This window comes from Chanos chanos, chromosome 12 (assembly GCF_902362185.1).
Source record: "Chanos chanos chromosome 12, fChaCha1.1, whole genome shotgun sequence".
In the NCBI taxonomy this organism is placed as follows: domain Eukaryota; kingdom Metazoa; phylum Chordata; class Actinopteri; order Gonorynchiformes; family Chanidae; genus Chanos; species Chanos chanos.
In genome coordinates this window covers 3,867,891-3,892,231 of record NC_044506.1, presented here as the reverse complement: position 1 = coordinate 3,892,231, position 24,341 = coordinate 3,867,891, and the positions used below count along the sequence as shown (strand labels likewise).

The following is a 24,341-nucleotide window of genomic DNA, read 5'->3' as shown; positions in this document are numbered from 1 at the left end:
TCCAGTAGCTAGTCTATTGGAATGAACTGGTCCCAGATGGTCTGTACTGGTTTCAACTGGGTCCAACAGACCATTGCTATGGAAGCAATAAAATCATTTTTAAATCAATGAAATAATTTTTCTATCAATATTTTGTGTCAAGTGATTGATTTCTTTAGTAAGTAACTGTGTAATAAGTGGGATAATGTACAGCTAGCCGACCATTATCGCGAAATAAACTCCGACAGGGTGATGCAGGACCCTGCCGCGAAGTCGAAGTGGAATAACACTATTTGAACAAAAATAGGACCTACTTCTAGATTTTTCTTTGAAATATTACCCTATTCTTATATAAGGATTACTCTTATATAAGAATAGGGTAAGACCGTCTCCAGAAAGATTGTGCTTTTTTTATTTTGTTTGGTATCAGGCTTTCCTTTCTTACCGCATGTTTTTCCTTTTTTAAATCGATAAGATTATGACCTTGGTTTGCTACACTATTAATGATTGATTTTAAACAAACACACAAACTCAAATAAAAACACATTTGGTCACATCAGCAGCATATGCAGACTGGGACAGTCCATTCATCTCAGGCCCAAGAAAGAACCATCTAAAATAGAGATGAAGATGAGGATGATGCTGATAATTCCAGCTCATGTTATAATGCTGGTGTACTTGTCAGTATCAGGGGCAGAGGACACTGAATATTTTAGATGAGGTGAGAGCACTCATGTAGAGACAGATGGAGTCAGAGCTGAACAAGTAGAGACCTGTGTGTCACACATTGCCCCTGCTGGATAACATGATAACCCTTATCTCTAGGAATGTGTTTTAGACAGGTTTCCTCATTCTTCTCACACACATACACACGGACGCGTATTGAAGTTTATGATCTTTGGGGCTCTTGCTCCTCTCATGATCTTGAAGGGTTCCTGATTTAGTTTGTCGATGTTTTAAGAAATGAAAAGGGATCCGGTCGCCTTTTCTTCCATCGAATACTGTGTGCGTTACAGTGTAATTAGACGGCGAAGTCAAAGTCGCAACTGAGTGAGAGAAAGTGCCTCAGAGAGAGAAAGTGTGAACAGTGTCTCTTTATCCAGATAGGATCAGTCACAAGAGTGACTCCATGTTTAATGTACTTCTGTACAGCAGGCATGAGTTGCTGAGTTGAACGATGTCTTACAACCCTCAGAATAGGTCTTCTCTTCTCCTCTCTGACAACAAGCATCCCAAATACCCATGAGGCATGGCTGCAGTGTTGTCCCCTGTTATACTATAACCCCCCCCCCCCCCCCCCCCCCAAAAACCCACGTCCAATTAAAATGGACTCATGGAAGAAAATGGAACTCACAAACCTTTGATTTAACTCACTTACAGTTTTTAATGATTGCTTCAGCAAAATTTTGAAAACAATGCTCATTTTGTCAAAGCACTACACACAATTCACACACACACACACACACACACACACCCACACACACACACACACACACACACATACACACAAGTAATAGAACACCTCAGATCTTTTGCAAAATGAAACATTTCATTCAAAACTACACAGTAATTTATAAAACCCCAACTTTGTCACCATATGGCACACACATGGTTCATACGATCCAATTCTGTTTGAACCGGTTACACACTGCTGTGCTCAATCTAAAACACTTTTAACATTTCTACTTTTCTAGTGATATAGTTTGGGTTTGATTTTTTGTTTCTCCTTTCTGTGTCTCCTGGAAGAGCAGATTTCACACTGCCACAGCCACCTGTCCTCTGGACTGCATCAGAAAATATGGAAATTTAACTTAGCAAAAGCAAAGACACAAATTGTTCATTTACGTTTAATACATCACAAAAGTGTCCAGATGAAGATGGTCATGAAAGTCATGGTTTAATTAGTGGGGCAGACAGGTCTCAGTCATCAAGTGTTAAAATCACAGGGCTATAAACACTTTCAGGGCACCGAAGCATGTACTTGCTGAAGCAAGCCTCCTCTCTCTATGGAAATGATCTTCCTGGGTAAACAGTGCACTTGTAATTAAAGAGTGCTGTGAACACAGACTTGGTGCTGAATGGAAATGCTTCCTATTACAGTACAATCTGAATATTTTCATATTATTTCCCTCACTAATTTCTGACCTAAGTTACACATATTTTTTTATGACCTTTTAAAACTGCTGTAATTTCTATTTATTTTACGCTCTATATTTTATATGATGACGCATATTCAGATCAGCCTACATCACTGCCATGTCCTGGTTCTCTCTGTCCCCCTCTACTGGCCATTTTATGTTAAATTTATACATTCACCTCCTGGTTTCTTAGTGAATCATTAGTTGCACCTGTGTTTGGTTGGTTAGTCTTGTCTTGTTCTGTTCGGTAGAAATTGTCCTATTTTCTTTGTGTGAAACTCTGTTGCCAATGTGTTGTGTTAACCAGAAGTTTGAATCCTGAAACCTGTCAGTTCCCAGAACTCTTTTGTCTTCCTTATTTCTTGTACATTCTGAGCTGATTAGCACATGCATCCAGAGCCTCATTCAGTCAGTGACAATCACTAAAGAAATGCACATCTTTCAAAGAGAAAAATCAGTTCTGGCCTGTAAACTTTGTAATTCCATTTTATGGAGTGTAATCCACTTGACGACTAACTCATCAAATCTATAAACAGATTATTGTCTGGAACTGGAAACCTGGAAATCTGTGTGTCTGGACATGTAGAGGTAAGGTGAGTACTTTCCCTGATCAGTTTGATCTGGGCCTTATTTCCATTTGATCAGATACTGTCCAGGGTCCTGCAGACACCCTGAGCTCTGTGGTGCTGAAGTTCCCTTGGCTAAAATACACCAGTGAAAATCTGAGGGATCTGAAGTGATGAGTGTGTGTGTGTGTGTGTGTGTGTGTGTGTGTGTGTGTGTGTGTGTGTGTACATGTGTGTGTATGCGCGTGCATCCGTGTGTATGTGTGTGAGAAGAATGAGGAAACCTGTCTAAAACACATTCCTAGAGATAAGGTGAGAGGTTATCATGTTATCCAGCAGGGGGCAATGTGTGACACACAGGTCTCTACTTGTTCAGCTCTGACTCCATCTGTCTCTACATGAGAAGGTTTTTATACAAGTCAGTCTTTTTCAATTACTGTGGATGAATTTTGTTGGAGGGTGTAAAGTAGTTGTTGTCTGTGAGTAAAAACACATTACTCTTAACATATAAAATATGTAAATCCTTTTAGCTGATGAGCTTTAAATACTTTTACCCAGACCCGCTTGTTTGATGCCATTTGTGGGTTTACACAAGCTAATACATGGGGTAACTGACTTTACTTATTTCAAAATCTGTGGTTCTGATTATGGAGTTTGCAAGACTTACTTCATTTACTGTTACTCTGTTACTGTGGGCTGATACTGCAACCTTCTCAACCTACGTACTATTAATGCTGAAGACCTCACTTTGGTTTACACACAGGCCCGTAGCTTGTGTCCCCTTTTATCAATTTCTGGGGCGTTGACCTTAGTTTATACACAGGCCTGTAGCCCCTGTCCCCCTTTTTTATTGATTTCTGGTGCGTCCACACAGTCAGTTGAAAGCTTGACACACAAAGTCTAATGGGGGTTTTCCTTACACTTTTCCTTAATTCACCCTACTCCAGTGTACAGTTAACAGATTTCTTATTTTCTTAAATTCATGGGGGTACCGAGACCTTCTGAAATGTATTTTCTTCTTCTTATTTGAAAATCTCCTTATTGTCAAATTCTTTTTTTCCTATGTCATATTTCTTACTCTAGTTTATTTGTTTACAAGTTTATTTGCACGCTTTTAAGTTCTTAAAGGTAAGATTTCTAGAAGGGACACAGACTGACTACTTACTTACTGAACTTATCTTAAGGGACTCTAACCCTTTAAGTGTTCTTAAGATTTAAGAACTGAGAACCGCTGTGAACCTTCAACTTTTAACCCAAAGATTTGTTCAGTGTAAAAAAGCAAAGTTTAGCATGCAAATAATATTAAGCATAACAGGAAAATCTTGTTTCAATGAATAAGAGAGTATATTTAAGTGTGTTTAAGAATTACAAACTGAGCTCAGTCTTTTGTTATTTAAACTTGCAAGTTTTAAACCTGTCTTTCGTAAAATCTGATTGTTGACTTGACTGCTTTGCTTTATATGACTCTATTAGTATGGAAATGAAAGTGAAGGGTTATGTGCAGTGTGTTAATGAATGGACATCCAATAGGACTATTTCACATGGGCTTGTGTGGGGTTATTGTAAGTGTAGAGTTCGTGTGGTGTGTGATTCCTTTCCTCCCCAGAGTGTGTCATTGTGGTGTATCACACCCTCCCCCTCAGCACCTGCAGTAGGTCTCAGCACAAAAACGATATATCTGCATTGTTTTCAAACACGAAACACACTCTTACACAAAACAAACACAGACTCACTAACCTTGTGCCCCTTAGCCGGGTGCTAAACATTAAAATGTAAAAAACACTCCAACACCTTATCCGTAATTGATCTTTTTTCACCACCACTACTATTAACGACTGCTCATGAACACTAGATAGCGCAACTGAATTTCAAAATAAAAGCGCGCTTTCCATTTTTCGAGAAATCGTAAATCAATAGACACAAACATAAAAAAGGGACACAAAACATAACAATGAAACTCAATGAAAGGTTATGTACAGGCAGACTTTAATGACAATGGGTGCTTTTGACTCGAGATGACCCAAGGATTCAGGGGGAAAAAGATCATAACCATTGGAAAAACAATTCAAAAGTTATAAGCAAAAAATATACCTTGAAATTTGGCCTGTTGATGACGCTACAGAAATGGATGGATCGACCCCAAATTTGGTGCTTCGATACAATGGACTGTCCTCTACCAGTGCGCCAAATTTCATCAAAATCCACCGTGGGGTTCTATGGGCTGTCATAGACTTCCATGGCAGAAAGCATAATAATAATAGTGACAAATTCTAACAATTATAATAGGTGCCTGCACCTTTGGTGCTTGTCCCCTAATAATAATGGAGATGATGATACTACTACTACTACTACTACTACTACTACTTTTCAAGATTTGTCCTATTTTTCCCTAGCATCTAGGTTTTATTGAGGAGTTTTTTCTTGCCTGCTATGAGGATCAAGTCAGGGGGTGCCACCCTGCTCTGTTTGTTGTAATCCTGTGGGTATGTAAAGCCCTTTGAGACTGTAAACAGTGATATTGGGCTTTAAATAAACTTAAACTTGAACTTGAACTTGAAACGAATAATAACACAGGCAGTCAATGTACCTTTGGTTCCTGGATCTGTATTAAAATGGAAAACACTCGTTGGTATATTTAACCCTTTGTGTAGGCCTACTTCAAGCTGCGTAAAGATTCTGACATGTATGTTCTTCAGCCTGCACCCAGTATGTTGTGCGAGTGGTATAGGAAAATTCTGGTTAATGATCCACCGTGAATATTTGACTTAATACCCGTGTCATTTAGCTATAACCATAACCTTAATTCAGAACCTATTTAGTTATTCTGAAAAACTCTGTTGATAGCTCGACGCTCTGAAAACTGAACCTAGAAATTATTCAGAATAACTCCTCAACATACATTATAGCGTTAAAGTAGCAAGTACAATAATACCCCAGTTGAAATTACAGTTGAAAATCCAGTAGCTAGTCTATTGGAATGAACTGGTCCCAGATGGTCTGTACTGGTCATTTTTAAACATTTTTAAATCAATGAAATAATTTTTCTTTCAATATTTTGTGTCAAGTGATTGATTTCTTTAGTAAGTAACCGTGTAATAAGCGGGATAATGTACAGCTAGCCGACCATTATCGCGAAATAAACTCCGACAGGGTGATGCAGGACCCTGCTGCGAAGTCGAAATGCTGATAGCTACGTTATCCCGTGTACTCACACATAAACAGTAAAACTGGAAACTGCAGCTACACTTCTAGTCAAAGTGTAACTAGTTAGTTACCCAGTCCTCTCTGCTAACGCATAAGTAAGCTAAATAAATCCCTTCAGGGTGATTCAAGACCACTCCGCTTCATAAGTGCACTCTGAATAACACTATTTGAACAAAAATAGGACCTACTTCTAAGTTTTTCTTTGAAATATTACCCTATTCTTATATAAGGATTACTCTTATATAAGAATAGGGTAAGACCATCTCCAGAAAGATTGTGCTTTTTTTTATTTTGTTTTGTATCAGGCTTTCCTTTCTTACCTCATGTTTTTCCTTTTTTTAAATCAATAAGATTATGACCTTGGTTCGCTACACTATTAATGATTGATTTTAAACAAACACACAAACTCAAATAAAAACACATTGGGTCACATCAGCAGCATGTGCAGACTGGGACAGTCCATTCATCTCAGGCCCAAGAAAGAACCATCTAAACTAGAGATGAAGATGAGGATGATGCTGATAATTCCAGCTCATGTTATAATGCTGGTGTACCTGTCAGTATCAGGGGCAGAGGACACTGTGAATGTTTTAGATGAGGTGAAAGCACTGAGAGCTGAGTTTGAAGGTTTGAAGAGCACATGCCAAGGTAATTTCATATTATCCAACAATATTATTATAACAATTCTTTTAAGTATTAGGTTATTGGATACAATAAATTTGTGACAAGTACTTGTAAATGAAATTGAAGTTGTTTGCACTGCAAAAGGATAATTTTCTTCTTCTTCTTCTTCTGAGCTTCTCTTCTACCCCCCATGGTTACATGAGTCAGAAACCACTGGTTTTCTTGACTTCAGACAAACAATGTATTGTTTTCAGCACGTTTCCTAAACTCAGCTGACTCTTGACCTCCTAACAAACTTAGCAGGAGGTTATTATATTTTTAATTCTTGGGTCTGTATTAAACTGGAACACACCATGTTCTGTCTTTCATGCCTGGTAATTCACCCTCTGCTTCAATGTGATGTTTTGGAGAACATCTGACATATAAAATATTAATATTGATGTGGATGAATGTGGTCACTTTTAAATCCAGCCAGCCATGTGGCCTTCACTGCTGTCCTGAGACCCTCTAATCCAGATAAAGATGGATTTGGCAACACTGGGCCCTTCAGTCAGGAAACCACTCTAATCCACAGCCGTGCTCTTACCAATGTTGGTGATGCATACGACCCAGCTTCAGGTAATGAGACTACAACATTTAATCACCCAGCAACATCTGTTTTACATACATTTACATAAATGACTTTATATTGACTTCACTGCTTTCAAAAGTGGAACAAGTTGGAATTTGGATTTTTTCTCTCCAAATAATACATTGGTGTGTTGGTTTTATCCAGGTATATTTACTGCCCCAGTGAAAGGAGTTTATTACTTTACCTTCACAACATATACTTGGGCAAAGGAGGCTGATATTGGTGTGAGTCTGTACAAGAACCATCAGCAAGTCCTGCTTGTGTGGGAATTTCAGGACAAAGGTGACAATGAAGATTTCGCATCCAATAGTGCCACTTTGCTTCTGGAAAAGGGTGATACAGTTTACATGCGCTTACCCTCTGGGCTCCAGGTCACCAGCAACCAAAATACCAATTTAAGTACTTTCAGCGGTTTCCTCTTGTTTCCAATGTGAAACTATCCTAAAAAGATTAGAGAAAAAGCTGTTTTCTCATCTTATTGCATTGTGCCTTCCAAATGTGATAATCAGTAAAAATGCAGTCAGAAAGCATCTCTGTGTCATCTCTGTGTCATCTCTGTGTCTTTGCCTTTTCTTGTGTGAGTCTGACACTTTTCATTGGGAGGCTTTTGACAACACCACAACTGAATCCACAACTCATTCTGGAAAGCAGAAAACAAAAGTAATAGATGTATTTACTTGGGAAAAAATACACAGGTTTCATCTGAATTGAAAGTTGCTGCAGTATAGGTTGCCCTGAATAAAATCAAACAGATCATCCCTTGTTTAGACTCTTTTCATTAGTTATAAATGAATGGAATAGTACTCTGCATCTGAAGAGGGACTGTGGGGAGGATGAAGGTAATAAATGTTGGGGCGAAAATATATGAGGAGGAGGTTTTATGTAAGGAGAAGAATCCACAAACTCTGAGCGTCAGTTCTGTCGTACAGAACTCACAAGCCTTGTCCAGAATCAAATTTGTTCTCCTTATATTTGGATTGTGACCAGGTGTAACTTTTTGTTATTTAAGAAACCTGATTAATGACATTTTTTTATCCACAAGCAAACCAGAAAGTTCAGACAGCATGTATTTATTACCAGCGGACTTGATCAGCCCTAACTCTTTTTCTTTTCTTTTTAGCTTTCATACTAGATAGTAGAACTCTAGGAACATATCAGTGTCTACAAGCACTTAATAGCTTTTTTTACATTTACATTTAGTGACTTTACAGACCCTATTTTCTAGAGCGACTTATTAAGATTTAGAATAGTGAAGAATAGTCAACTCGTTTAATTAGTAATATTATTCAGGTCTCCAGTCCTTTACTGTATTGTATGAAGAGAGATGTATAGTTTTTGTTTGTTTGTTTTTACCTTTTTCCTTTACCATTTTTGGACTTTACCATTCCCATAATTGGATTTTAAAAACCAATCCCGCAGGGCTTTCTATCAGCTTGAATTGTCGCGTTCAGATGACAGTTCTGATTAACACAATACGATGTAACTTTGTATAGCGTTGTACTGTCTGTGCTGAGTTTAACTTTGTTGCCAGTTTGACATAAACGATAGCGACACAAATTACTATTACCATGACGCTATGAAGCAGACGTGGTAACATGTCCAACTACAGATGACTTGTAGTTTACCTTTTTTTTTTTTTTTTTTTAAATTCAAAACCAGCATTAGTCTCACACGCAGTTTTCAAACGATCCCATATACCCTCAAATCAAAACTGTTTTGAGTCTTCTCGGGTGCGAAGAATATCTTACCTTATTTGTTTCGGCTGACCGCCTCTCAGTAGGCATTATCACACATACATGAGCAAGATTTAAGAACGATGAAGACATAGGAAAGCTACACGAGTGAAACAGTGCTTTGTGATAAAACACAGATGTAATTTATGAAAGAAAATGGTACCTTTCTTGAGCATGTACAATAAGTGTGCGATTCTAAAAATCTTTAGAGTGGCTGTAAGATAACCCCCTCTCCCCCCTCCCAACATGCTTCAGGCACTTGGGGGGTGCTCAAAGTATGCTAATGTAGGACATTTTGGAACGGAAACACACTCAGTGAAGGAAGGTGTCCTCAGAGAGGACTCTTCTAGGACAGAAATTTTCATAATGTTTATTGAGTGTTTCAGTGACATGTTTTCAGCACTGTTGCAGCAAGAGACCGGCAATTTACTTTAATCAGATCACTATTACATAGTTAACCTATCATTAATGATAAGCTTTTAAATTACATTTACGCACAATCGTATGTTGTACATTAATTAGCAACAGATAAATCTTTTGTTTTCGGAACAAGAACATCGGTACAGCATACGCAAAACGTGATAGCAAATGCACATACTGAAGATGCATTGTCTATCACAAACCAGAACCTCGAATCACCAACAGGTAATAAACGAGTTCAATTCTTGTGTCTTTGATTTATACTTTATACATGTACAAAGATATCTGTACATAAACTAGTAGTAGCTAGTAGTAGCCACTGAGCATGTTACAAAGGAGGTGGGGGAGAGGGAGACAGAGGCAGAAGAGAGAGAAACAGAAGCAGAGAGAGAGAGAGAGAGAGAGAGAGAGAGAGAGAGAGGGAGAGAGAGAGAGAGAGAGAGAGAGAGAGAGAAGGGAGGGAGGGAGGGAGAAATGGCATACACAGAGAAGAGGTCTTACAATACATAAGCAGCCCTGGGGATCAGGTTAGCTGGCCCCATCAGAGCCGGGTGACAAACTGACTGACATGTTTCCTGAGCAGAGTGGAAGTGGAGGGGCAGCTGAGAGGCCCTGACTGGCCAGAGGACTCTCCACCAGCAGGAGGACAGCTGCACCGCAACCCGGCCAGAGGTGGACAAAGTAAACAACTCCATCACTTGAGTAAAAGTATAGATACTCCTGGTCAAATATTACTCCACTACAAGTAAAAGTTGTTCAGCTCAATTTTTACTTGAGTTAAAGTACTGGAGTACTTGCTTTTAAAAATAGTTAAGTATTCAAAAGTACATTTTCTTTTTAATGTCATTGCATTGTTGTATTGTTGCAACAATGCATTTACAGAGTGTAATGACTCTGAAACAACCTACTGAATGCACTGACTTGCTTGTAGAACCTGTAGAATAAAAGACTTGTGGAATATGCTACAAAGCCTATAGAAACACAGTTGAACCAAATGATTCCTCTATAAAAGACAGTGTATAGCTTCAGTTAAACAGGCACTAGGTTAACTCAGATTGGCTTTAAAAGGATTAACACGTCATAATGTTGTAGGCTAGGTTAATTTTACTTCTACTACATAGCATTGTATGAAATGTAGAACAGCTGGATGACCATCGTCACCGCTTGATTCCCGCCCCCCTTGTCTTATTGGGACCGGGTCCTACGTGAATCCGCTGACCTTACAAATATTACTGTGTTTACCTGACAAGATTAAAACATATATTTCTGAAAGGATTTTTGTCAGTAACGTTAACTCGGCATTTTCGCTAGCTAACTATTAGTATGCGTCAGCAGTGGATTCACACAGGACCCGGTGTTATGCCTCAAATGGTTTTCAAGTCAACTGGTTTCCGTACGGATACGGGAAGCAGTTAGCTTGGAAACCAGTTGATTTCAAAAATCTAAGACATGGACTTAAGATATGGCCATGGCTGCTCTGGTGAGGAACCTTTATCTTTATCATCTTTATCTTCCATTGTAGTAGCCATCAGTAAAACCGCCAAGTTCAGTTGTTAAAAAAAAGCAGCATTAGAGTAGCTTACAGTGATTGGCATATCGCATTGTAGAAAAGAAAATTCGTCCACTGACTTCAAAGCTATGCGTTAAAGTAACGAGTAACGAGAACCTTCATACAAATGTAGTGGAGTGAAAAGTACAATATTTGTCTTTCAAATGTAGTGAAGTAAAAGTCATAAGTTTCCAAAAAAAAAAAATAACACAAGTAAAGTACAGATACTCGAAAAATGTACTTAAGTACAGTACTCAAGTAAATGTACTTCGTTACTGTCCACCCCTGAACCCGGCAACATCCAGCAGTGACACAGAACCACACAGATGCTGGTACTATACAAAACATCCACACACGCACACACACACACACACACACACTCACAGATACACATACACATGCACAGACACAGACACACACACACGCATACGCATATGCATACGCATACGCATACGTACACTCACGCACGCACACAAACACACACACACACACTCTTGATTGTTTAACCATGGCTTTTCCATAGAACACAACATTCAAGAAAAGAAATTCTAGAAATTCAACAATCTATGCAACATGATTATTGTCAGACTTTTCTGTTGAACATTGATTATCATGGTAAGGCTATAACATAAGGTAAGACATAACAGTGACAGCCTATAAAAGAACAAATGCAAATTGGCAGGTCAGATGGGTGTAGTAGTGCAAACTGAGTTTTGAGTCAGCGCTGCCATCATGGCAAATAAAAACATTAGAAATGCTCCCATGGAAACCCATTCTCTTGCTCAAAAAAATTCTCCATGAGGCTCTTGTTTATGTTTCTCAGTGAAACACAACAGGGGAGCAGACTGAGTTTATTTTCACTCTCTGTGAGAGGAATTTGAATCATTCGTTTTTTTCTTTTCTTTAATTTTTTCCTTTTTTTTGTGCAGGTGCTACAGGTGGCTTCTTTTCTCGCCTCTGTGCTTTGAATAATTTGAACTTTGCAAAGAAAACACAAGAAATGAGAAGTACAAAGGAACAGTCTAGTCTTTATGTTAATACAGATTGAAGAACTGACCTCAGAAGAATTCAGGTCTCTGAACCTGACAAAAAAAGTCATCGTAATGAACAGTGCTGTGACACGGTTTGGCTTTGGCTACTGCTTTGGGTAAAAGCATCTGTCATGGTTCATTAGACAGTTTGGAGTCTTGAATGACATGCCTTGTTCAGTTGAAACATTTTTTTCACATGTGTACACCAATACAAAACATGTTTTCCAGAAGACAGTTGGAAAATATCTGAAAAGGATTGACACACACACACACACACACACACACACACACACACACACACACACACACACACAGAGTAACCCGAAGGCACTGAATATTAGTTGAAAATGTAAATTCTTAATGTCTATAAACCTCTCTGCAAAAACTGTGTGTGCTACAACCAATGACAATGCAACTTTTGAAAGCCCCCCCCATCCTTAAAATGTTGGTTTCTGACTTGTTAATTAAAACTATGACATTCATCGAAAGGCATTTTAAAACAAGGTCATCAAATTTGCGTCAACCCCCTTGTTGAGTGTTTTCTTTCCTTCTTTCCCTCTGCATTCACAACATCTGAGAACTTGATGTAGTTTGAAAGTGTTTGAAATGACACTCTGGCACCAGATGACAAGCCATTGTTGAATAGCAATGCTTCACTGACTACTGAGGTCAGGATGACAATGGAGAGACTGAATCTCCTGAAATATCTGTCCTTGGGAAAGAGAGGAAAGCGTGTCAGTCAGGGCTGAGCTTTTTATTGCTCCACTGTCAGGCGGTGAGGCTTCAGGGGGGTATTTCAGAAAGCGGGTCTAACAGAATGCTCTTCTTCATCACAGGATGATGATGAAGACATGTTGTCTGCTGCCACAGAGAGGGATTCAGAAAGGCCTACTGTGGTTTACATTAATATTATGTATGGTAGCTACTGATATTTCTCTCCCCATTAAAATGTTTTTACATTCTTGTGTGGAACTTTGAGTTTAAAATGCACATTGAAGGGATGACACGTTCTTATCCTTTTTAACAGAGCATGACTGGGCATTACCAGGAGGAGAGTCCATCAACCTCCACAGCACAGATTGACACAGTGAGATGTTCAATAAATGCCAGGTTAATTCTGCATGTAGAACTGTAGAATTTAATGTTATTCTTATGTTTTCTCACTTATGAATTAAGGAGTTGTATAAAATGCATCTCCTGAAGAAAATGGCTAAAACTGACTGAGAAATTATGCACTTGCAGTGGCAGATTAAAAGGCCTAACTTGAAATTCCATTACTGGAACACAAGTTAGAGGTGGGTGCATAGTCACAGGTGAATTGTTAATTGTTGGAACAATCTAAATATAGTAATTGTTGCATTTGCATTTGTAGGAATTAAAGAAGACCAAAAAAAATGTGACTGATTTTTCTTTATTTGACTGCTGGGGGTGGTGGTATCTTAATCTGTGAAATGATTTTAGCAAATTATGTCTCGGACAGCTCCTCCATCCAGGACATCTGCAGGGTGGATGGGACTGTCTTCCTCAGGGTGGTTCATTTGTGCGGCAGGGTGCTGCTCTCCTCTAATTGTGGCAATATTATGGAGAACAACACATGACAAAATAATGTCACATGCAGTCTCTGGGGTTACTCTGACTTTACGTAGACACTGGAGCCGGGCTTTGAGCATGCCTACTGTCATCTCAACCTGGGCTCTAGTCCTGCAGTGGGCCATACTGGAATGTTGTTGGAGACCCAGCTCAGGCTCAGGGTAAGGGCTCAACAGAGAGGGCTGGCATGGGTTCTCTCTGTCACCAAGCAGGTGGCCATCAAACCCTCCTGTAATTATATAGTGGATACATTTTAAGGGTGTTAAGAGGGAGACAAGGGAATGATATTTGTGCAAAGCTTCACTGACCATGTGCAAATCTGTTTCTCAGGGAACGGTAATGATGCATTCGTGAATCATGCACAGAGCCAGGCCACTTGGCTTCAACATTTGTGATCAAGTGCACTGCATCACATATGATCTCAACGGTGCAGAGAATGAGAAATATTAGTTGCAGTATATTGTGATGTACAGGCTTTGTTATTGTAAGACAATAGTCAGTGTACCCGTACATTAATGCTGTGGAAAGACTTCCCATTCACATAGTCAACTTCATTAAGTGAAGGAGCAGTGATAGGGATCTGTGTGCCATCAATGCGGCCCATGACACTGGGAAACCCTGCAACGGTTTACATTTTCCACTAAGTGAAACAGATGAAACGAACGAACCAGTCTGACAGATATTCTTCCAGATCAAATGCTTCATTTAAAAATGAATAAACTTATACATCCATAAATCATGACTTTTTTTTTTTAATTTGCTTAACTTTCTCTTTAAATTATAAGTGATGAAAATTACTTTAGTTTCCTGGTACATGAAAATCTGACTTTCACCCTCACAGCACCCAATCACACAGCCCCAAATCCACTGAGACTGGAGACACCTGTGTGTGTGTGTCTCATTTCAATGAACATAAAAAAATAAATTCTGTAAGCAATGGAAGAGGCATGTGGAGACATTGAGGTGGGCTCAGTCCAGGGTTGGATACTTTTCCTGGACAATATTTTCCCTGTTGCCCAGCCAGGGATGACATTGCTTGTGATGTGAACGAGGTGATGTGGCCAGACCCTGACAGAGGGCAGGATCCATAAACCATCCACCTCATCCCTTACAATACTCATTTTTGTTTACCATTGCGCTCTAATATTACTGTAATTATTTTTGAGTTTAGCGTAACATATTGTGTTGATTACTGTTCTGCAATTCTATTTTTCTTTGTGTTTTCTTGTTGTTGTAAAAATGTACAATGGCGAAAAAAATAAGCTGTATATACTTTTCTTCTGAAGCTTTTCTTTTTTGTGTGTTCACTGAAATGAGAGTACATGTACTGTACTAGGACAATCTTTCACAGGAGCCTGTATAAGAAAATTAAAAAGGTATACGAAATACTAAAGACAGAAGTGTTTTGTACAAAGTACATCAGTGTGTTGTTGCTGCTTTCAAAGAGTAATTCAGATGGTGCATGTGTATCATTTTGTCGCAAAAATGCCGTTTTGAAAAAGAATTGTTATGTTTTAATTGCAGAGTTTCATTTTGACATAGAGGTGAGATATTTATGTCCAAGTGTTGTGTCTTATTTGGCTTGTGTGCAGAGGTTTTGACACAATGAGCGAAATTCCGCAACAAGAGTGTAAGCAGTCATAAAAAACTGTAAGTCATGGTCACAAAAGTTAAGGTTTTGGTACTTTTTTCACTTCCAGTGTGTAAGCAGTGTTTAAACTGTAAAACACATTTTTTTTCTTAAATAAGTTGTTCAAGTTGAGTCCCTTGTGATAGGAGACTTTCAGTTCTGACATTATCTTCCTGCTCATTGAGCTGAATCTTTTTCATTATTATTATTATTATTATTATTATTATTATTATTATTATTATTATTATTATAATTCATTTATTATTAATTTTTAACATTATCAAACTAAAACTGAAAATTTGTGGACTCACACACAGTGTATTATTTAGACAGCCCATACTGTTGTTAGATGAACTCAACATACGTATCCAAAATATAATACTCCACAAATTGCATTTCATAAACTACACAGGGTTACTACAGTTCATTTTCACAAAGAGCAGAAACTTGTACTTATGTCCAAATGACAGTTTGGTTCCTCCACCAAAAGTGACCCACAGTGATACAAACTGGTTAAGTGGCCTTACAAAAACCTCCTGCTTTAATTCAAGTTGAGTCCATCGTGAGTGGAGACTCTCAGTTCTGACATTAACTTTCTCCTGGTTGAGATGAATCAATTTTTTTAATCCCCCTCAGTAAGACATTAAATTACAGAATATTTTTCTTTATATTTCTGCATTATTCATAAATATTCAAAAACACATATTAAATATCATTCATTTGAAGTCAGTCAAGGATGTAGTATGAGCCAAGTCTTCTCATTACATCAGTTTCTGTACCTGAAATATGTTTTCATTATTCACCAATTCATTAGTCTATAACTAATCTTTACCATTATGAAACAAAAACCAGTACATTTAAGGACTCACACACAGTCTATTGTCTCACTTGCAGCCAGGGTCGAGTAGTAACGCATTACATGAAATCGGGATCACGTCGTCAGATCACAAAAAATAAGTAACTACAGCGGAAACCGCTCATAGTGATCACGGTTATAGCGATCAAGCGCTTATATGGATCAAAAAGCTTCGGACAGAATCATTCCTATACAAGTGCAGTACTGTATAATTCGCTTATAGTGATCAAGTACTCCGTCTACAGTGCTCCTTTTGGGTCTTTTATAAGTTTGATTTCAAACTTTTCTACCAGTTTGGCATTGATAGCCTACAGTTTGTTTTCAGTTCCGTTAAAAATTGAGAAGTGCAATGAAACCCCGGCCACGACATATTTTAGCCTGCATTTGCACTACTGACATTACCGTATTTTGTAAACCGCACAATACGTTTACGTTTTAGGCTATATTTGAACGACAAAAGCTATAATTTAAATACAATATTGTACTGTATTGTGGTTTTATTTGAATTATACACAGTTCAGTAATTTAATTTGTACAGTGCTGCAATTTGAAAAGAGTTTGAAACAGCCGTAAGCTTTCTGTATTTTGAAAGAGTCCATAAAATTCCATAAATAGCGACGCTGTCCGTTTCATTACTTTATGTTCATGTAATAACTATGCAACTGTCAGTTAGATGGTAATCTGCATGAGAAATAAAGAAAAAGACGGAAGAAAAACAGGCTATAATGATCGTTCGATTATAGCGATCAATTTCACCCGAACAGACATGATCAATATAAACGGTTTGCATTGTATAATCAGCTCAAATTACATTTGAAAAAAAAAAGTTTAATTAGATTATAGTTACATTGTCAAGGATTACTTGCTTACATTTTTATTACGTCTTTAAAATACGGCAAATTTAAAATGATGAAACGTTTTTTAAATGACTTAAACAAAAGAAACAATGCAGCGCACCTATAGACGTTTATACCAGCTTGTTTTTGTAAGGGTAATCTGACTTGACTAATTCTAAATGCTGAATATGTTCTACTGTGTATCAAACTAAGTCACTCCAGTTTTGTTAATGGTGACTTAACTAATATTTTTTTTGTTTCTTAATGACGATTTATGGATAGTGGAGTTTCTATTCCTTTGTATTTACTTTGAAAATGGAAGACGAACGTTATGAGTAAATGCTCCTCTTGCATTACAAGAGCAAATTCCTTCATGTGGCCTTTGATTAAAAAACAGCAGCAACAAAAACATACACAAGAGAAACAGCATCCAACACATTGTAGAATACATACAGTGCAAAAAATGATATAGATATATATCCCATTGTCAGTGAGGTAGTGTTTGTGATTGTGATAGTTCTTTTAAAACTGAGACACACGATGCTTAATAAACAGCTACAGTGACCAGTACGTGAAGAATATTTTGAAATACGTCAAATACACAGGTAAAGTATTCTGTACAGAAAAAGAAACATATCTGATGGTTGTGTGTCGTAATGAAACTTCATTTGTACAGCGCTCACGTGACAACTTAAACCAGTCTACATAGCAGTCTATTGACACATTAACGCTTCGAAAACTTGACACTTGATTCAACACTGTTAAGTAACCCATTTCTATCCTTTGAGGGTAAAAATGAGATGGTCTAAATCTGTAAATATATATATTTTTTCATCCTCTTGCTGTTTCTTCTTCTCCCTGTTACATACAGTATATCACACATTTTGTGAATAAACAAGACACACTACAGCCAGAACTTTCCCCCCTCGTCAGGGTGAACTGAGACACTATTATCTCACTAAGAGACACAATAAATGACAAACGCAAGTTATGAGCAAAAGTTTTATTGAAATAGCATAGGCGTATGCTGCAGTTGGTATATTTGGAGGATGGTAAACATTAATGTAAATCAGCAAGATTGTCTGATTTTGGAATTGTGTACTGGTTGTTATCTGGACAGTATGTTTCTGTCCTCTCTCTGTTCTCTTCAGTTTTTCCAGGCATTTTGACAACATGAATCTCCATCTGTTTCATGTGGAGGATTTTCCTTTTAAAAAATCCTCCTTGTTGCATTGAGGATGTGTGTTGGAGCCTCTGTCTTTCTTAAATCTCCATCTTCTTTAAATTCTCTTTTGTTTGAGAGGGGTGCTTCTCCTGGACTTCCTGCAGCAGCCTATGTTTGATGACAGCCATCACTGGCATAGCTGTCAATGCGCGGCCTTCTCTTTCCTTAACTTCTCTCACCAGCCATGCACACTTTCCTTCTTCTATGGCTCCATAAGAAGAAAAGCAGGCTGTGAGCAGACCTTTTACTGAAAGAGTCTCAAAACGCCACCAGCATGTACTGGAACTGAGGTCGGCTCCAATTCATTTGTTAAAATTCATTTCTTTCATTTGTTAAATGACTTCATGTCATAAGAAAGCTTTTCTGATTATTGTTTGTTTGTTTGGTTCTTCATTCTGTGTTGGTTGTCGCCTGGTAAGTGTTCCTCTGTCCTTTGTCTGTTTTCTTCATTTTTTTCTTTTTGTTGTGGTTTGGTTTGTTTTATGACACTCATCCTCTCTCTGTCCGTTTCGTTATGGAGATTTTTCCTCTGTTTCTCTCTGTGTCTGTTTTTTTTTTAAAAAATCCTCCTCACTGCATTCATGATGCGTTGGAGCAGAGTTCTCTTTTTCTCTTTTCCCTCTCTTTTCTTTTCCTTTTCTGCTTTTCCAGCTTGCTCTCCCTCCTTCTCCTTTTTCATCTTCTCCTTCTTCTCCGCCTGTTTAGCGCTTTTCTTGTTTTTCTCTTCTGCCTTCTTGAGCTTTTTCAGCTCTTTCTCCTTCTTTTTCTCCAACTTCTGTCGTTCTTTAATTTCCTTCTTTGTCAGGTTCTCTTCTGCTGGAGCGGGGTGCTTTTCCCTCAGCTCCTGCATGAGTTTGAGTTTGATGACGGCCGTCATTGGCATGGCCGTCAACGCGTGGACCTCTCTTTCCTTGAGCTCTCTTATCAGTTGGCCACACTTTTCTTCCTCTGTGGCTCGCTGAATCCTCTCTCTCTCCAACTCCTCCACAGTCTGTCTCAGGAGCTCCTGGACTCTTACCTTCTCCTCCTTTTCATTTGCCAGCTCGGCCAAAGCCTGTTCCTTCTCTCTGCCGATCTCCTGAACCTTTATCTCCTGAGACTCAAACTCCTTCGTAAACTCTTCGAGCAGAGCCGCCTCCATCATGCTCTGCTCCTCTCGGTCCTTCAGCTGAGCTTTTTTCAGCTGTTCGATCTCCTTCTCTCTGTCCAGGAGTTCTTTAGCCAGTGCCGCCCTCTCTTTCTTGCGCTCCTCTTCGATGCTGTCTCTGTACTCCAGCAGCATCTCCAGAGTCTCTTCCTCCTCTGTCCACTCCGCCTCCGACTCCTCGTCCTCCTCACTGGACTCGTCCGAGTCTTCACCCGGAGTTCCCTGACCGGTCCACAAGTTTGCCTTGTCTTTCTGAATTTCTGCCTTCAGGTCATCCGACCAGCGCTGAAATGCCAGAAGAGCCGCCTGTTGCTCTTCAATCTTGGAACGAAGCATTTCAATAGTAAGCTTGTAGCCTTTCTCTGCTTCTGTTCTCTCCTTGTCCATGAGCTGAAGGGTCTTTTTCAGCGCCACAATCATTTCTCGCTTTTCCTCTAGCTGAAACTTTCGCCTGTCGCTGTTCTGCACTGCAGCTGCCACTCTACCACACTCCTCCCTGGCAACCTCACTGCCTTTCATATCCTCCTTATTCTTATCCATCTCTATCTGTTCAAAGATGAAGAACTAAAAATACCCAGAGATTCATTTAGAATCCAGTACTGTAACTTACTTAGTACGCCTACTCCACAGTACATACACTGAACTGCGGATCAAACGTTTTGAACGTTTTTTAAACGTCAGTTTTACACACGTTGACCTCTCTCTCTGAACGTGGGCGTCTTAAACATCTTACTTAGTCAACGCCTATTACTATTACCACCTTTCATTCTGCATTTTAAATGAGTTTAAAATCAGTTCACTCATTCCGAAATCTCATGCACTCTGATCTTTGACTTACTTATATACTTCACATTATCGCAAATATTCAAACAGGAATTCGCCTGGTCGGTGCGATCCATTCCGAGCATTTGCGATGGAATAAGTCGCCATGTTTACAGAACATCCGCTACAATTGTGACCGACTTTCTAGAGACTGTTATAGATTCTTAATATTATGCGGTATAATATCAGGTTACGTTAAGCACATCCAAGCACAAGTTTGCCCTTTAACGGGGATTTGCCGCTGGTCGGCCGAAAAAAGCCAGACGAGGGCAGTGGCCGGTTGAGCTTGCACGCGGGGAAAGACGTCCTAATGACTGACTGTCAACTGTCAATTTGTCTTAGGATCCGTGCCATCGGACTGTCTCCCCGAGGTGACGACCGGCTTACAGTCAAAAAGCAGGCTACAGTATTACATCTAAGGAACATACAGGTCCAAATCATTTTCTTATCCTAATGTGGTGCTGCGCACTTAAAAGAAAATCAAACTTACCCTCAGAAACGTCCTGTTGAACAGTTGTCGCTGAAATGATTCAATAGCTTCGATTCGCTAGTTCGCTCCGTCGCTAATTCTATACCAGAATGGTGCCCTTTTCGCCGCGATCGCTCTATTTATTGTGTCTCTCACGAATGTCGTCATGCTTGATGTCGTCACAATCACGGCGAATTCCAGGTCGTGATTTCAAACCCTGCTTTTTAAAGGCCGATAATAGAGACTGCGTATAAGTAGGCTATATTATAACAGATTATTGGTAAAGCGCTAAACTTGGAGCTTGAGTTTATTTATTCAGTCACAAGCTAGCAGACATACATGGGTATAAATAAATGAATAAATTCCTTAGAAATAAACAGATACATACATACATATAGGCATACATACACACATACAAAAAATGTCTTTTTCTTTTCCCTGACATGTGCCACATGTCAGGAATGCGAGTATTTATTCAGGATTTTTATGAGAAAAACTGACTACTATAAATCATCAGCATGGCAATGTATCTGCAAACTTTGCAGATGTGTAATTATCAGCTTTCCTGCCAGTCTTTGTCAGCCCTTTAACGGCTGTCACCCAAAGTGGTGAACTAGTCACATTCAGCGGTAAGCTATGACACAATGACTATATCCAAAAGGAAATACAAATACTGTAGGTGGCTTTTTGTGAAACCTTAGGCCTCACCTGAAGGGTTACACTGAGACAAATGAGATGATTCATCATTAACCTTTACAACTTTTAAAAACCATCAGGGAAGGTCAGCAAGCAGCTGGGTGTGAAATACTGAAACGCCAAACCTTTTTCCAGCGCTTTCGCTTCAAGTCTGAGTCTTTTAAAGGTTTCATTTCACCCATCAGCGCAAAGCGCGTACACACACACGATAACATGACCTTGGTACTACCCAGAGCTTTCATTGAGAAGTCAGGTGCAGAACAAAAAAAAACTTCGGCTGAAAACCCTAACTCTAGAGGCCATGACGTCAATCAGAACATTAACCTGTATTACACAGAATGTAGTAGACTGACTAATTATATTTTCATCTAGAAAACTCATTGCTTTGATCTCACGTCAGCTCGGGATGTGTATTTTAAATGACACGCAATAGTTTCAATTTCATGTGTGTGTGCAGTCACACAGGAAACACACTGGATAGAAGTCAAGGCATCTTTATTTCAGAAATCCATCTTCACAGCTCCATCATCTCCCCTCTGAGGCTGCTATGCATAGTGCAACATTCCACGAGACTCAAAATATAGAAGCATTACTTCAACATTCATTATTTTTCCAACTCCAACATAATATTCAGAGACAGATCACTTTTTAGTGGAATATTTTAAACAAAATATTCAAAAGATCATTTAATCTTTCATTTGTTTTTACAAAAGCCTGCTTCTTCATGCAGCGTCAGAGATATGTTTATGATATAGCTATATGACACAAGGCCTGACAAAGCCTTTTCCTGAACTAAGAACTACATAAAGCCAACACCAAAATAACCAAACATGGCTGAAACAAACAAACAAAACAAAAATTCATTTAAAAAAAAAACCAAAAGACAAATTTACATCTAAATTTACCTCTGTTACGTTATAGTTCAATTCAGAGAGAAATACACACACACACAGCAGATCAGAATAAGGAGGGTCGCCTACTCCAGATCTGGCAGGTGTGGACAAACTTAACCTGCTTAGTTAATCATTACAAGCTTTAGATCTGAGGAGTCAATTCTGGTTCATCACTGGATATTCACCAGATTGTTATACTAGCAGAACAGCTGTGTAACTACGTGGACTGAATGAGTTTTGGGGGCTAGGGGGAGTCTAGAAGAGCCATACAGCATCATGACCACACGTAAGCCCCTATTTATAGTCTCAGAAGCCCCTCCTCCTCATTAGCAATGCAAAATCATGCATTTCATGCAAGTCATGATGTCCACAACACCTTATCATCCAAGAATTTACAGTTTAAAAGTAATGCAAGTCAAAAAAGTTCAAGTTCAAATTCAAGTTTATTTAGAGCCCAATATCACTGTTTACAGTCTCAAAGGGCTTTACAGGCCACAACAGTCAAATCAAAATATGACGGCACCCCCTGACTTAATCCTCATGGCGGGCAAGAAAAAACTCCCCAAAAACCCAAAAGGGAAATGGGAGAAATCTTGAGGAGGACCACAGAGAGAGGAGACCCCTCCTTCGCCAGACAGGTGTGCAATAGGTGCCAGCCACGTGGGCAGTTACAATTGAAAGTAAATTGGGGCATGAACAAAGGGGATGGAGATGCTGACAGGAGGCTGACGGGGGATGGAAGATGATAACACCAGGATGGATCAGTCCACAGGGCGGGAGGAGTCAGGATCACTGGTGTCTCAGGAGTAGCATGTGTGGCTCGACAGAGAGAGAAAAAAAGAGAAAGAGAGAGAGAGAGAGAGAGAGAGAGAGAGAGAGACACATTGCTAGATGTTCATTTCCACATAATGGTTAAGGTAAATATACATCGTGTGCCAAGTGCAGGCAGAGACTCCAGCAAGACTAACTAGTACAGCATAGGTAAAAGGGAGAGCGAGAAGGTAATATGGACATGAGGGCACTCTGGGACACAAGGCGGCCGCCCACTCCACCGTCAGCAAACCTGAGTGAACATGTTAGAGTGGGGGAGCGACAGCATACAAACGTCCCAGTTCACCAAACATTCTATGCCCGAGAACCCTCCAGATCTGCTCCTTTGCCTAGTAGAGCTATTAGCAAAAGGCTTGGCTAAACAGATAGGTTTTCAGCCTTGACTTAAAAAGGTCTCTTGATTTCAGTATGAAGTACATGGGAGTAAGTCATATTGACTCCTGTGGTATTTTAAAACTATAATGATATAATCACAACTGTTATTGGTAATATCACCAAACTATTTTGTATTTTTCATGGATGAGAGGGGAAAAAAAGTATTCATCCGCAAGTTACACCAATCTGACAAGGCAAAACAAGACAGCTGTGTAAAAGTAAGTGGTTCCATCTGGTTTATTTTCAATGTAATATAAGTTGCTCACCGATTTGTTAGTTTATTTACATCTATTTTATTCACTAGTGAGAAGATGACAGGTAAAAGGTTTGGGTTGTGTTGTGAAATCATGCAGCAGAGGTGTCAGTAGAAATAAGCACAGTCCACTGACTGGCTAATGACCTAAGGCTGACGACAAAGACCATGTTCAGTGTGAGAATACAGTACACTGATTCACAATCACATTTACACACACACACACACACACACACACACTCTCTCTCTCACACACACAGATTTCCCTATCTTAAAACCACACGGAACAGGATTACGGGAATTGTAGTTCATGGATGGGGAGGGTGGGGCTCAGGGCTTGAGCTTTAGCCAAGGGTGGATGATCGTAAGGATGGAGAGGATGGAGGAAGCCAGGCCACAGGCACCCACAAATCCCATCCCAGTTGGGTAAAGACCGAGCTGGTCCAAAGGGGATGAAGACGTCGCACAGGTTCTTCAAAAGGTCCAAAAGCAGGGGCGGGTTACTCTGCAACACACTGACCAGGAGGCGGAGCTGCCTGTGGAGGCGGGCCGGTATGATGGGGAAGGCATGGTCTAAAGGTTAGAGAACTGGGCTTGTGACTGGAGGGTTGCCGGTTCGATTCCCAGGCCCAGCTGTTGAGCAAGGCACTTAACCCCAATGCTCCCCGGGTGCAGAGAGGAATGCTGCTCCTGTGTCTGTTATGTGTTCACTACTGGTGTGTTGGATGGGTTAAATGCAGAGGACAAATTTACTGTTCACAGTGTGTGTGTGCAATCACAGAAACTTAACTAGGAACTGGAGCTGAGGCGGGGGAGGGGAAAGGGCTGGGGGAGAATTCTCCA

The 24,341-nt window shown here is 39.5% G+C and overlaps 1 protein-coding gene across 1 annotated transcript; it reads left to right on the top strand.

Moving 5' to 3' along the window:
• Positions 1-6,324: 6,324 nt before the first annotated feature.
• Positions 6,325-7,672, top strand: LOC115825149 (complement C1q tumor necrosis factor-related protein 3-like). Its single transcript, XM_030788933.1, has 3 exons — positions 6,325-6,535; positions 6,983-7,129; positions 7,287-7,672. Exons 1-3 carry the CDS (start codon positions 6,328-6,330, stop codon positions 7,574-7,576), a joined length of 645 nt encoding a protein of 214 aa, XP_030644793.1. The 5' UTR covers positions 6,325-6,327; the 3' UTR covers positions 7,577-7,672.
• Positions 7,673-24,341: the final 16,669 nt, after the last annotated feature.